Here is a 14985-nt window from a genome sequence, read left to right as displayed (position 1 = left end):
CAGTGTAGGAGTTTTCTATGTTTTATATATGCATTATTAACATTTTACCTAACATAATTTTACGATATAGCGAATTTCGCAATTTTGTATCTTTAGGACATCTTTAGTATTTACATGCTGTTTGTGCCATTCTAAAAGGCCCTGGCGAAGAGGGGTTCCCGCAAAACACGTAGGCCACACTTCTGGTACTCTATATCAGGACTCGCACAACCTGGATCAAAAAAACAGTAAACTGTACTCTCTTTCAGATTGTAATGTTTTAAATATTCCCATCCGAGGATGGTAAATAAAATATCTTTATATATTTTTTTAAATGTTATAAATTATTATCCATACTCCATTGAGGCACATGTAAAGTCCCACCCCACGTCTTTCTGAATTTTGTTTCTACCAGGGACGGTGCCTCCATGTGAGTTATAATTATTTCACGTTTACCCCCACCCTCATTCAATAAGTTTATATAAAATTGTGCCTTTTTAGGCAACAAAATCTGAACTCATTAAAAAATTTCAAAAGATTCTCACATACAAGTGCATCTCAAAAAATTAGAATATCATCAAAAAAGTTAATTTATTTCAGTAATTCAATTCAAAAAGTGAAACTCATATAGTATATAGATTCATTACACATAGAGTGATATATTTTAAGCATTTCTTTCTTTTAATTTTGATGATTATGGCTTACAGTTAGTGAAAACCAAAAATTCAGTATCTCAGAAAATTAGAATATTGTGAAAAAGATCAATATTGTAGACTCACGGTGTCACACTCTAATCAGCTAATTAACTCAAAACACCTGTAAATGTTTCCTGAGCCTTTAAATTGTCTCTCAGGTTCAGTAGGTTACACAATCATGGGGAAGACTGCTGACTTAACAGTTGTCCACAAGACAGTCTTTGACACCCTCCACAAGGAGGGTAAGTCACAAAAGGTCATTGCTAAAAAGCTGGCTGTTCACAGAGTGCTATATCCAAGCATATTAATGTAAAGTTAAGTGAAAGGAAAAAGCATGGTAGAAAAAGGTGCACAAGGAAAAGGGATAACTACAGCCTTGAGAGAATTGTAAAGCAAAGGCTATTCAAGAATTTGGGGGAGATTCACAAGGAGTAGACTTCGGTTGGTGTCAGTTCTTCAATAGCCACCACACACAGATGTATCCAGGACATGGACTACAACTGTTGCATTCCTTGTGTCAAGCCACTCCTAAACCAGACAACATCAGAAGCATCTTACTCCGACTAAGGAGAAAAAGGACTGGACTGTTGCTCAGTGGTCCAAAGTCCATTTTTTGGATGAAAGTAAATTTTACGTTTCATTTGTAAATTAAGGTCCCAGAGTCTGCAGGAAGAGTGAAGAGGCACAGAATCCAAGTTGCATGAAGTCCAGTGTGAAATTTCCACAGTCAGTGATGATTTGGGGAGCCATAGTGCAGCTCTCTACCAGGAAATTCTAGAGCACATCATGACCAGCTTTATGGAGATGCTGATTTTATTTTCCAGCAGGACTTGGCACCTGCCCACACTGTGAAAAGTACCAAAACCTGGTTTAATGATCATGGTATCATTGTGCTTGATTGGCCGGCAAACTCGCCTGACCTAAACCCCATAGAGAATCTGTGAGGTATTGGCAAGAGAAAGATGAGCGACACCAGACCCAACAACGCAGGCAAACTGAAGGCTGCTATCAAAGCAACCTGGGCTTCCATAACACCTCAGCAGTGCCGCAGGTTGATTGCCTCCATGCCACATCGCATTGATGCAGTTGTAGCACCCTCTACCTTAGGTAGTTGCTAGAGTTATTTTTTTTGGCCAGTGCAGGTAAATTTAGGCAGGCCTAGCTAAAAGGTAGGCCTGTTTGTTTTGATCTGGGGGCCGGGGATTGGTTTAGTGTAGGCTGGTGACTCACAGATAGCATCACCTTTCGGTTACCTCCCTCTGACCTCTAGAAGATTCTAGAGGCAGAGGAGGGGAAGAGAGGTGTAGCTGTCTGGGGTGTGGTAAGGAGCCCTGACCAATCCCCAACTAAGATTGGCAGGGAGGCAGGCCTCCTTAAATACCTTGGGTCAGCCCAGCTGGAGAGGAGTTGTTTGGGTGGAAGAACTGAGAGATGGAGTGTTAGGCTGTCGGGGCCTTGAAGGGAGCACCCCAGTCTGGGAGGGGTGACCTTGGGCCAGGGGCTCGGAGCTGTGAAGGAACCCCACACAACCCAAGGGGTGTCCTGAACAGGAGCAGGAGGGGACAGCGGGGAACACTGCCGGGCAAGTCTTTAGGAGGGATCCACCAGCTGGGAGAGACATGCCAGGAGTGGATGTAGAACCACGGGAGAGACTGTGATGTTACTGGCAATGAAGTCAGGTGGCTGCAGCCAGGAGGGCTATCAGAGCCTGCACAGGAATGAATGGGATCAGTAGTCCCCCTCAATACAGCTAACACTAAAAGACTTTCTTTCATCATTGATTGCTACACCAAAGGGGCCCGTGGTCCCTGCCAGCAATCCCTGAAGTTGGGCTTAATTCAGAGTTGGGCCCAACCATGTGCTAGCTGTGCCAGGAACCAAGTATTGCACAGGAGAGAAAGTAACAGTCTACAAATAAGCGTTGTCCTGGAGAAGTCTGGCGCTTTAGAGAATGTGAATAGATGTTCCAATCAATCATCTCATTGTTTAAAACTATTGATTCTGGGCATTCCATAATCCCTTTACCCCATCCAAGTTTAATCCCTCAATAAAATAACAAAAACAAAGCTGATGGACTGTTCATTGTCTGGAGAGTGACTGGAAGTGAATGCCAGGCTGGGGCAGGGTGACAGGTGGAACTACTACACTCAGCGCCCCCATGGGGGTACCGCTACACAGTAATTCATGCAAAAGGAGCCCTGACCAAGTAATAAATGCATACTATACTGTACATTAACATCCATTTCAGTAAGCCAACATTTCTGTATTAAAAATCTTTTTTTTTAATCGTTCTTATGTAATATTCTAACTTTCTGAGATATTGAATTTTTGGTTTTCACTAGCTGTAAGCCATAATCATCAAAATTAAAAGAAAGAAATTATTGAAATATATCACTCTGTGTGTAATAAATCTATCACTTTTTGAACTGAATTACTGAAATAAATTTACTTTTTGATGATATTTTAATTTTTTGAGATGCACCTGTATACCCACACTCCAGTATGAAGATGCCTCTGCATTATGTAGGTCGTAGTCTCGAGTCATCATAGCATTGGTTAATGTGATTTTGCTAATAACATGCCTCTGTCCACAGGATTCAGCCAGCTTTTAGCTGTAACTGTTCTTTTGTTTGTCATAAACCAAAAGCAGGAATATGATTGATTGTTATAGACAGAACCTTGAATTTTCATTTGTTCCATTCTAAAAAAAACACCTTAGAACATTGCATCTTGGCTTCAGAGTTTCAGTTTTTATTATGCTGCAGTAGTGCAGTGTTACCTCTCAAAGGTGCATATATGTCTTATTAAGCTAAATACTTGCATTCTCAGAGCAGTAAATATGGCTTTGGACCTCCATGGAGTCCTTTTCTACGTGGGCCCAGTGCCAAAGACAGACATTCTGTGGGCTGCTGATAGAGTATAAATTGTCAATTAAGAGACATTTTAGCTTTCTTCCATGATGTCTTGGCAGCATGTTTGTTATTTGACAGCTTTATGAGAGCCTTTAATCAGCACTCTGTTGTGGCAGGAGGTATGTAGTCTGTTGGTATAAAACTTCTGGTCTGGGGACATTTTTAAACAATGGAGAAGATACTGAATGATCAACCATCTCTGAGAGATAAGACTACACTGTTGAAAAAACTATAAGGTAGAGATTCTGAATCTTACAAACAATCCTGTTTAAAAATCAGGCCCAAAGTTCTCAGCTGAATCATAAAGAGCAAAGTGTTCTTACCCGGTCAATAAGAAGGTTGCAGAACTCTTGCAAAAGTACAATGATGCGTTGAGGGGTGCAGTAATAGAGGGAATTGGTCCATATTAGGAATATGGTATGGAATAGAGGCAACAAGAAATCCTCAATGTCTGGGAAGTTTGATTCCTCCAGGTGGGCAATGTAAAACTTTAAAGGCTTAAGATACAGTTCAATCTCTTGTGCTTCTGTAAAAGCTGCAGTAAAACAAAATGTACAGTCAGAGATTGTACTTTTAAATTGTTAATCTACCAAAAATGGTATTTTGTTTATTGTAGAATCTCTACAAATAAAGTGTACACTAGCTTCCTTTACGTCTTGGTGACTCCAGTGAGGAAATCTATCTGCTGCAACCCCCTGCGTCTGTATTTAAATCTCAATTTTCCTGCTGCACACAGCAAAATTTTGTGACAAGAAGAGTGAAATGCTCTTGTACAGGTACTGGCAGAGTCATAGACATGTTACTCAACCATAAATGGAATGCCAATAAGCATAAGGGGTAACACAAGTCAGTGGGTAAAGTAAAAGACAATGTGATAACAACCAGATTCCAGCTTATATTTTGACCGTAAAAGGTATCTGATTGGGTGATCTCCTTCTAAAGAACCACTGCAGGTAAATGAGCTCCTGATGGTTTGTAAGGAGGTTGGAAGTATGTAAGCCAAAACATTATATTATGTTGTTGCAGGACACTGTGGTATTTATGCTAGATTACTTTGGACAATCTTTACTATATAGAGGCAATCCTACCATAGAACTGGGAGGACAGAAACATGGGAGCTAACAGTGGTGGCCTAGGTTTTAATGACGCAAACTCCTGGGCTGTCATCTCCTTTCTGGTTGCACTACTGAGAGCAATAGGGACTGTTGCAGCACCGTTATCATTCACTCCAGAAGTGGGAATTTTCTGGCACAATTGTGGCTATGATATCTTTACTTAGAGCTCTCAAGCTGCTGCAGAAAACAGTGCATCTGTAAGTACTCCTTATACAAACTGCTTACCTAAGTAGTGTTGTCAGGGTAGAAGATTATGACATGGTCTCATTAAAAAACAAGTTAGCAATGGCAGCTTGGGTCTCTGTAGTGAAAAATTCAATTCAACGCATGAAGCCAGGTTAATTTCTTGGCTCTGTAGACTTTTTAAAATATACCACCCATATAATCATTGTGCAGGTTGACAGTGTTGCAGCTAATTGCCATTACAAGCTATTTCAATCATTTGAATGAGGTGTGAAGAAATAAAGGCTAAAAAATTATTTTCTCATGCTGGCTACCCCCCATCTCCCCCCCCCCCCCCCAACATATGCTCTCTTTCCTCCTGTACAAATCATTAGTAAGACCTCATCTGGAATATGCACTTCAGTTTTGGGCACCAGTTTACAGAAAGGTTATCGGGAAACTGGAGAAGGTGCAGAGAAGAGCAGCCAAACTCATAAGAGGCATGGAGGAGCACAGCTATGAGGAAAGATTAGGGGGAATGAATTTATTCTCTCTTAAAAAAGAGGAGATTAAGGGGGGATATTGTCAACATGTATAAATACATAAGCGTACTATATGGTGAACCTAGTGTTGAGTTATTCACGTTAAGGTCATCACAGAGGACAAGGCGGCAGTCTTTACATCTGGAGGAAAAGAGATTTTATCTCCAAATACGGAAAAGTTTCTTCACAATAAGAGCTGTGAAAATGTGGGATAGACTCCCTCAAGAGATGGTTTTGGCCAGCTCAGTAGATTGATTTTAACCCCTTCCCGCCGACTGTACGCAGATGTGCATACTCGGCTTTCAGGGGTTATACCGGGATGATGCCCGCAGCTGCAGGCATCATCCCGGTACCGTTGTTTTGAGCGGGCGATCGGCTATCTGTATATAACAACCGATGCGGCTAAAAGCCGCTTGGCTGTTATACCGGAGGAGCGGGAGGGGACGCCCTGCCTCCCGCCGCTCTTACTGGGCCTCCCGTGCGATCGAGAGGCCCGGTGTCCAATCGGCTGCCTCCGGCGGCTGTGGGTGGGCTGGAACGAAGCTGTGGGCGGCTTCGTTCCAGCCTTCTCAATGTAAACGCAGAAGCGACGTCATGACGTCACTTCCCGTTTACTCGGCTGCCAATGGCGCCGAATTTTAAAAAATACACAGTATTCAGAATCGCAGTTTTCGGCGATCTGAATACTTTGAAGTGCAAAGGAGGGTCTTTTAGACCCCCGATCCCTCCATAAAGAGTACCTGTCACCACCTATTACTGTCACAAGGGATGTCTACATTCCTTGTGACAGCAATAAAAGTAAAAAAAAAACATTTTTTTTTTTTTAAACACAATTTATAAGTATAAAAATAAATAAAATAAATAAAAAAAAAATTTTTTTAAAGCGCCCTGTCCACGCGAGCTCGCGCAGCGAAGAAAACGCATATGGAAGTCACGCCCGCATATGTAAACGGTGTTCAAATCACACATGTGAGGTATCGCCGCGATTGTCAGAGCAAGAGCAATAATTCTAGCCCTAGACCTCCTCTGTAACTCTAACCTGGTAACCGTAAAAAAAATTTAAAGCGTTGCCTATGGAAATTCATAGCTACCATAGTTTATCGCCATTCCACGAGTGCGTGCAATTATAAAGCGTGACATGTTTGGTATCTATTTATTCGGCGTAACATCTTTTTTCACATTATACAAAAAAATTGGGGTAACTTGTTTGGATTTTTTTAAATTCATGGAAGTGTCCCTTTTCCAAAAATGTGCGTTTAAAACACCGTTGCACAAATACCGTGTGATATAAAATATTGCAACAATCTCCATTTTATTCTCTAGATTCTCTGCTAAAAAATATATATATAATGTTTGGGGGCTCTAAGTAATTTTCTAGCAAAAAATATGGATTTTAACTTGTAAACACCAAATTTCAAAAATAGGCTTAGTCATGAAAGAGTTAAAAAGGCCTGGATTCTTTCCAAAATGTACATAATACTAATACTAGTACTAATACTTATACAGTGATACCGTGATTCACGAACGCTTCTTTTCAGGAACAACTTTTCTCGAACAGAAGAGTTCACAAAAATTAGCTTTGGTTCACGAACTCCGCTTTCACAAACACGAGCCGCGGCCCTGCTCTGACACGTTCATATTGAGAAGAGCAATGCAAGATGAGAGTCTTAGGAGAACCTGTCCACTCAGATAGGGGTTTCTGCCCCCTGACTATAATGAGGGTGGGGTCACCTGATTGGAAATCATGGAAAAAAGTTCATATGAAATCTTCAAATTTATCATGCTCTCAGATGATCTTTTCCTGGATGCACAGTGCTGTTTTCTGGCCCCTAGATTAGTAATTTAAATTGAGGTTTGGGATTGTTTCAAACAAGTATTAAAGAGGAGCTATAGTTTTTTTCTTCTTTTCAGATGTACACATGAGAGGTCAGCTTAATGTAAAAGACCATATGTAATATATGTTTAAAATCCTTTATTTTGCACATACATTTCATAATTTTACTGTATACAGTATATAAACCAAAAAAAAAGTTCAGAACGGATTAACCTGATTTACATGAAACCCTATGGGAAAATTTGCGTCGGTTCGCAACCAATTCGGTTCGCGACCAGAGTCCTTTCATGAATTAAGTTTGTGAACCGAGGTACCACTGTATTTATAGGTAAAGTTGATCCAGGGAATGTCCAATTGCGTCTTGGGGGATCAGGAAGGAATTGTTTCCCCTGCTGGAGCAAATTCTTTTTTCCCTTTTAGTGGTTGAACTCGATGGACTTGTGTCTTTGTTCAATCAGACTATTTATGTAACTATGTTACCCCAATGTATATGATAGAGGCAGCAAAAGATCTTTTATATTAAAAAAAAAAACATTATTGCGGTAGTGTATAATAAGGAGAGGCTGCTTGAAGAAGTACAGGCAGGGTTTGTATATCAGAAGAGACCCTAGTGGTATTTTCTGTTATAACTGCTTCCCCCGGCCTGTCAGCGATAATGTAGTCTGTGTCACACATGCGCAGCTCAGACCACATTTATGGCCCGCTCTGTGTGACATGGTAAAGTGACTCGCATGCATGTGCAGGAGTGATGTCATCGCGGCCTGGCTGGTAGTTTTCTGCAGGCAGCCTGTAGTGGGTGGGCCTGCTGGGCAACTCCCACAGCTCTACTCTCTGCACAGGTGATGTACAAAACAGTGATGATGTCACTTCTACTTTTACAAGTTAATGCCTGGGTTTGTCAAGTCATTTTGTTACACAAAGTGGATTAATATCCTTTGTAGTTATTGAGGAATATATTTGAATTAAAGTTTTTAATGCCAGAATACTGAGAAAGCAGGCATTGGCAGGGAGGTGTGTTCCAAAACTGGATGCCATATATATATATATATTATGATACATTTCTTATGGACTGAATATGTTTTATGCTCTTATCAATAAAAAAATGGGCTGACCACACAGACAGGCTTCACACCTTTATGTGTGGTGCATTTGTTTTTAAGACCTCCAATGCACAACCATGCAGTAAACATCACACCTGACCCATTAATGTACCACAACACTTATAGTACTTGTGAAAACACAAGGGAAAAAAGGTAGTTTTTTTGTTTGTGTGTGGGCCCTCACTGGGGACCTACAAAAATAAATTAGCTTATACGGCGCCTCATGTGAGTAATTGATGTGTATAAGACTGTATCTACTCATTTGTTTCCTATGGGTCCTTGATGAACTTCTACACTGTAATGTTTGCAGAAAAGTATGATTGGGCTCTTAGCCTTATCATAGCACCTGATTAATCCACCATTATGACATGTATCTTATAAACATATATGCTGTGATATGAACCTGTTATGCCCCCTACACACGGTCGGACTTTGTTCGGACATTCCGACAACAAAATCCTAGGATTTTTTCCGACGGATGTTGGCTCAAACTTGTCTTGCATACACACGGTCACACAAAGTTGTCGGAAAATCCGATCGTTCTAAACGCGGTGACGTAAAACACGTACGTCGGGACTATAAAGGGGGCAGTGGCCAATAGCTTTCATCTCTTTATTTATTCTGAGCATGCGTGGCACTTTGTCTGTTGGATTTGTGTACACACGATCGGAATTTCCGACAACGGATTTTGTTGTTGGAAAATTTTATATCCTGCTCTCAAACTTTGTGTGTCGGAAAATCCGATGGAAAATGTGTGATGGAGCCTACACACAGTCGGAATTTCCGACAACAAGGTCCTATCACACATTTTCCGTCGGAAAATCCGACCGTGTGTACGGGGCATTACTATATATTGTGTGCATTACGTTTTTATATTTCATGATTGAGAATAAACACTTTATAAACACTATTTTTTTACCAGTCCGTATTTAATACCTATTTAGTCATTAAATGCTGACTGGTATTTATAGTAACAATAAAAAGAAAAATTAAAGAAAACCTCTAAGTACTGCTTGTAAACTGACCATGTGAGATAAACAAAATGTATTAAAAAAAAAAAAGCTTCTGTTCAACACACAAATGTGGAGGGGCCCTAACTGCCCAGCCATTAGAAGCTAGAGGAATGTTTTTTGTACTATAAACTGCAGTTTTTCTTTAATGTATGCTATGAATTTGGTGATAACAAACATTGTGCTACCTTCATCCACTCTATTGATCAAATCCATGAAACCAGTGTAATAACTGCTCCTCTTTTCTTGCAGTTTATCAATCACTTTTTGGAATTCTGCAGTCTGCAACTGTAGAATAAAGAGATAAAATATGCATTTCAGTTTCTGAGTGTATCCCATCTTTAATAAAACAATATGATAATAGGGGCCCCTGTTCTAAAAACAAAGTGCAATCAATCACATAACATGCCTTTAAATATTTAGTGTGCTTAGACCAATGGTACATGATATGTGAAAACTATTTTTATGAATGGTAGCAATGCAGGGGGGGTGCTTCTCTACAGAGCATTGGTAAGGTGCAAAACCAGTTAAATTAAAAACATTTTATTAAATGAGGCAAAGAAAAAACATTCATAGCATCCAACCAGAATTCATATTTTTGCCATTTGACTATAGTACTAAAAAAAAGCGTAAAACCTCCAAATCAAAGTATATTACCATCAAAAGTCCATTACAAGTGAAGGTGAAAAAGAAAAACTTTAATTTTATAGCAAACATCTTTAGGTAGCTACAGTACATGTAATGTTTCCCAAATAATCTTCATATGTGTCTTCCCAGGTGAAACACTCCACCACCACCTAGAGGTAAATTAGGCTGGTTATACACTAGTAGAAATTAGTACCTTTTCATTTTATAAACATTGGTTTAATTTTCAGATTGTTAGTGATGTCAAATTCTTTCTTTTTTGACTACAGTGACAGTGGGAGGTTTTGAAGGAAGCAGATGGAAAATGTTTCTCTAACGAAAGAAACACTTTTCTAATAGTGAATGTTTTTGAAAGTTTTTAAGTACTTTCGAATGACATACGCCAAGTCATCGAATGTACTGAGAATTTTCGTACAAATGTTCCTATGAATATTTATATTAACGTTTGTTCGAAAATCTACTGGTGCATGGCCAGCTTTAGGCCTCGTTCAGACCGACAGTGAAAACGGAAGTTCCAGCCATGTTTTTACCTCTCCTGAAAGCCTAGCTTTGCTTCGATCCCACTGCAAATTTAACTCAGCTTGTCGAATTGACAGAGAGCCTGAGCCAGCCACTCCCGCCTGCTCCACAGCCCAGCTCTCTAATGAGCACTGGAGGGGCAGAGCAGAGAGTGGTGATTGACAGTCACCGCTCTATGTTCAGAGTGGACCCGAGAACTGAGCGATCTGCTGTCACGTGACTGTTCAGTTCTCAGGCAGTGGCGGACAGCTTGCAGCATTGGACCAATGTTGCATCAGGTAGGTAAGTATGTATGTCTGTTCTTTTACCACTTCTCCATTAAGATGAAGGTTTATAACATGAACAGACTGTTCTTTTATTGAAGAAAAAGTATAGATGTGATACATTTTATGAAGTACAATAGAAACGTAATTACAAATTACATGTAGGGTGTCATACAAAGGTTGAGTATCATATATGCAGATTAGTAGAATATTAACATTAACATTAACATAGCATACAGTTCCAAGCTTCCAAGCTTCCTCCATAGGAGGTAATAACACTAACACGAGAGGGCTTAACTACATCCTAACCAGAACCGGGTCACGCTAGGGCAGCTCCAGAACATATGCATAAATGTACCCTCCTCTCCACCACATCTAGTGCAATTAGCAGATCTCTCTGGATATATGCTATGTAGCCGCTGGGGGGTAAAATAAACCCTGTGCAAGAATTTGACTTGAATCAGTCTGTCCTTAGATGAAATTAATGTCTGGGCACTCTCCCCGAGACAGTCATCCCAGTCCTCCCTGTCTAGGTCTGGAATGTCAGTCTTCCACTTTTCCCAGAGGCGCTCCATCCTAGGGGAGTGGCAATCCAGTAGGTCAAAATACAGTGTGGACAGGGGTTTAGATAATTGTTCCAGGGCCAATCTCCCTTCTATCGGGTCCATGTCTAGCTTCGGGATAGAAGGGAACTGAGCTCTTATAGCGTGACGCAGCTGGAAATACCTAAATGATATCCAGCCAGGTAGATGGAATCGGGTCCTGAGTTCTGTTAGTGAGAGCAGTCTGTTGGTCGTTAGAATATCACCCAAAGTTTTTATCCCATACCTACCCCAGATCTGAGGGTCAGGGCTTGTGCGGAGATGCAGGAGGTTGGGATTGCCCCATAGCGGGGTAAAAGGAGACCATCTAGTGGGGCAAATGAATATAGTCCTAGCAGCAGTCCACAGTCCTGAGTGTAGTCTTAGTGGACTGAGGTAACGCATTATAGGACCGAGGCCCCTGGTAGATCAAATTCCCCAGTTCCTGGAGGGAGCCTAGGATCGCCGCCTCCAGACAGACCGCCGCATTTGCCTGTGACCGCACAAGCCACCACCTGACAGTGACTAGTACTGCCGCCCAGAAGTACACACGCATATCTGGGAGAGCCAGGCCTCCACATCTTACCGGAAGGATCAGGGCATGTTTTGCTATCCTAGGAAGCGTTCCTCCCCATATAAAGCTACCCATACATTTCTTGACCTCCTTAAAGAATAAGTTGGGCATCCAGATGAGGGAATTCCGAAAAACGTAAAGAAATTTGGGAAGGAAGATCATCTCCAAGAGGTTGATTCTCCCCATAGGGTTCAGGGGCAGTGAGGACCATGCCATACATTTCTCCTTAAGTTGGGTAAGTATAGGAGATATGTTGAGATCAGAGTAACTGTTGGGATCTCGTCTAACCTGAATGCCCAAGTATTTAAACTGTTCCACCCACACCAACTGGTTGTCTGAGGCATTGGTGCGTGCTAGGGGATCAAGAGGGAAAAGAATTGATTTATCCCAGTTGATGTGCACTCCCGAGTAATGTCCAAATTCATTAAACAGGTCTAGAGTCGCCACAAGAGAGCCATCTGCGTCTTGTAAATAAAGCAGCGCATCATCCGCGTATAAAGAGAGTTTCTCTTCCAGCGGACCCACCTTTAGTCCTTTAACCAGGGCAGACTCCCTAATGAGTATCTCCGGTAGCTCCAAGGCCAGGGCGAAGAGGGAAGGGGAAAGCGGGCATCCCTGCCTTGTACCCCTCTGCAACGGGAAGGACTCAGATAGTCTATCATTGGTACGGACTCTGGCTCTGGGGGCGTTATAGAGCATTTTAAGGCTAACAGGTCTAAATATTTTGTGTAAAATTCTACGGGTAGCCCATCCACCCCAGGTGTCTTGCCCGGTTTAAGTTGGGTCATGGCCTTCTGGACCTCCTCGAGGGTTATTTCCCGGTCAAGGTCAGCACACGTCTTGTTATCAAGCTTAGGAAGGTTAATTCAGTCAAGGTAGGAGTGTAAGTCAGAGGTGATATAAGAAACTTTGGTGGAGTAAAGTTGTTTATAATAAAGAAGAAAGCGGTCATTAATTTCAGCGGGTGTGCGCAGGATGGTGCCCATCTGGGCCCTAATTAAACTAATAGTAGTCACTGTAAATTGACCCCTTGTCAGCCAAGCCAACATCTTGCCATTTTTGTTTCCGAACTCGAAAATCCTCTGGGCTAAGTGTAGATGGGATTTGTGTGTCGCGTCTATCCTTAGCAGTGATAGCTGTTGCAGTGCAAATTGCCATGCCCCGTACACAGTGGGATTTGGGCTAGCTACATGTGCTGGCTCTTTTAGATCAACCTCCCCCTCAAGCTCAGTGAGCAATTGTGCAGAGGCTTTGTGTGCAGCAGCTGTGTAGGAAATATAGGCCCCCCCGCCCAGGCCTTAAAGGCATCCCACGTGACCTCAGGGGTAGCAGATTCTTCATTAGCAAGCCAGTAGTGACATACCCCCTCCTGAATATGTTCTTGTATAGCAGGATCCTCTATCCAAAACCTGGACAGATGCCACATCCGCACCCCCCTGCGCCCCGGCCGCCAACCCAACCCACAACGGAGCATGGTCCGAGACCCCCCTTGGGAGCATACTGGTCTCAGTGATCCGGCGTATCATGGATCGGGAGGCGAGGGCCAAGTCAATGCACGCGAACGCCTGGAAGGATGCTGAATGGCAGGTGAGGCCTCTGTCTTGAGGATGATAGTAACGCCATACATCCACCAGGTCGAACGCGCCCATCCACTGGGCCAAGCCAGGGGCCCACCAAGAGGCGGAGGGGAGTCTATCTAGATCAGGAGATGGGGTCATGTTAAAATCACCTACGATGAGGACATCATCAACACCATATGTAATCACCTTCTGCATAAAAACGTTAAGGACTGCAACATCAGCAGGAGGGGCAGATATAAACCCACCAGGATGAAGGGATTATTAGACACAAGGGCATGCATTATTATAAAACGACCCTCCGGGTCTGTTTTCAGATAAATGAGCTGGAAAGGGAGCTTCCTGTGAACCAGGATACTAACCCCCCTAGAGAAGCTATAATGTGTGGTATGGTAATGTGCTCCAACCCATGCTTTCTTCAGGCCCAAGATCTGAGATCCCACCAAGTGGGTCTCCTGAAGGACGACCAGCTGGGATGAGTACTTTTTAAGGTAATTGAAAACCAGGGAGCGTTTTGTGGGAGAATTTAGGCCCCGCACGTTCCAGGAAATTATACTGTGCACTGACATGATATTATTAAAGATTAGGGACTCAGGGGGTTTGGGCAGGTCCGCACTCCAGGGGGTGGTAGACAAGGATGCCTCACCATTGAGGGAAGCCTCCCTCCCATCCATAACCTCTTTCCAGATCATTCCCACATGCAATTTATCGTGAAGAGGTACTTCATGTTGTAAAAGAACAGCGTACATCATAAAAAAACAATACAAAGAACAAAACTTACAAACTCTGTCCACATGTGGTCAACAACGGTCGACCTTCCCATCCCCCACCTCGCAGGTCCCTCAAGTGAGGGTCTGCTTGGTACCCCAAAACTTTGCCCGGAGGCAACTAAAAACTTGGGAGGTGTGATAAGTGTGGAGTAACAATTAAACCATCGTAGCAATTCTAGCACTTTAACCTAAAAAAGGAAAAGGCAATCAACAGAATCCGCAGCATACAGTTCCCATCAGGAGGTGCTGGATCCAGGATAACAAAGTCGTATGCAAAAGTTTAGGAACCCCTGACAATTTCCATGATCGTCATTTATAAATATTTGGGTGTTTGGATCAGCAATTTCATTTTGATCTATCAAATAACTGAAGGACACAGTAAAATTTCAGTAGTGAAATGAGGTTTATTGGATCAACAGAAAATGCGCAATATGCATCAAAACGAAAATTAGACAGGTGCATAAATTTGGGCACCCTTGTCATTTTGTTGATTTGAATACCTGTAACTACTTAGCACTGATTAATTGGAATACACAATTAGTTTGGTGAGCTCATTAAGCCTTGAACTTCATAGACAGCTGCATCCAATCATGAGAAAAGGTATTTAAGGTGGCCAATTGCAAGTTGTTGTTCTCTTTGACTCTCCCCTGAAGAGTGGCAACATGGGGGCCTCAAAACAACTCTCAAATGACCTGAAAACAAAGAGA

The 14985-nt window shown here is 42.1% G+C and overlaps 1 protein-coding gene across 1 annotated transcript in view; it reads right to left on the bottom strand.

Moving 5' to 3' along the window:
• The window catches only part of LOC141148076 (dynein axonemal heavy chain 11-like), a 1034097-nt gene that overhangs the window by 966303 nt on the left and 52809 nt on the right, over positions 1-14985 (bottom strand). Inside the window, exons 7-11 of the mRNA XM_073635228.1 lie at positions 14374-14466; positions 12672-12782; positions 12220-12561; positions 9538-9637; positions 3910-4121 (exon numbers count right to left, since the gene is read on the bottom strand). Of these exons, the coding sequence (XP_073491329.1) occupies positions 3910-4121; positions 9538-9637; positions 12220-12561; positions 12672-12782; positions 14374-14466 (858 nt within the window). The remainder of the gene's footprint in view (positions 1-3909; positions 4122-9537; positions 9638-12219; positions 12562-12671; positions 12783-14373; positions 14467-14985) is intronic.

The sequence above is a fragment of the Aquarana catesbeiana genome, linkage group LG06 (genome assembly GCF_042186555.1).
Source record: "Aquarana catesbeiana isolate 2022-GZ linkage group LG06, ASM4218655v1, whole genome shotgun sequence".
Classification (NCBI taxonomy): domain Eukaryota; kingdom Metazoa; phylum Chordata; class Amphibia; order Anura; family Ranidae; genus Aquarana; species Aquarana catesbeiana.
The sequence above is the reverse complement of the archived record's forward strand: the minus strand, read 5'-3'. Positions and strand labels throughout refer to the sequence as shown.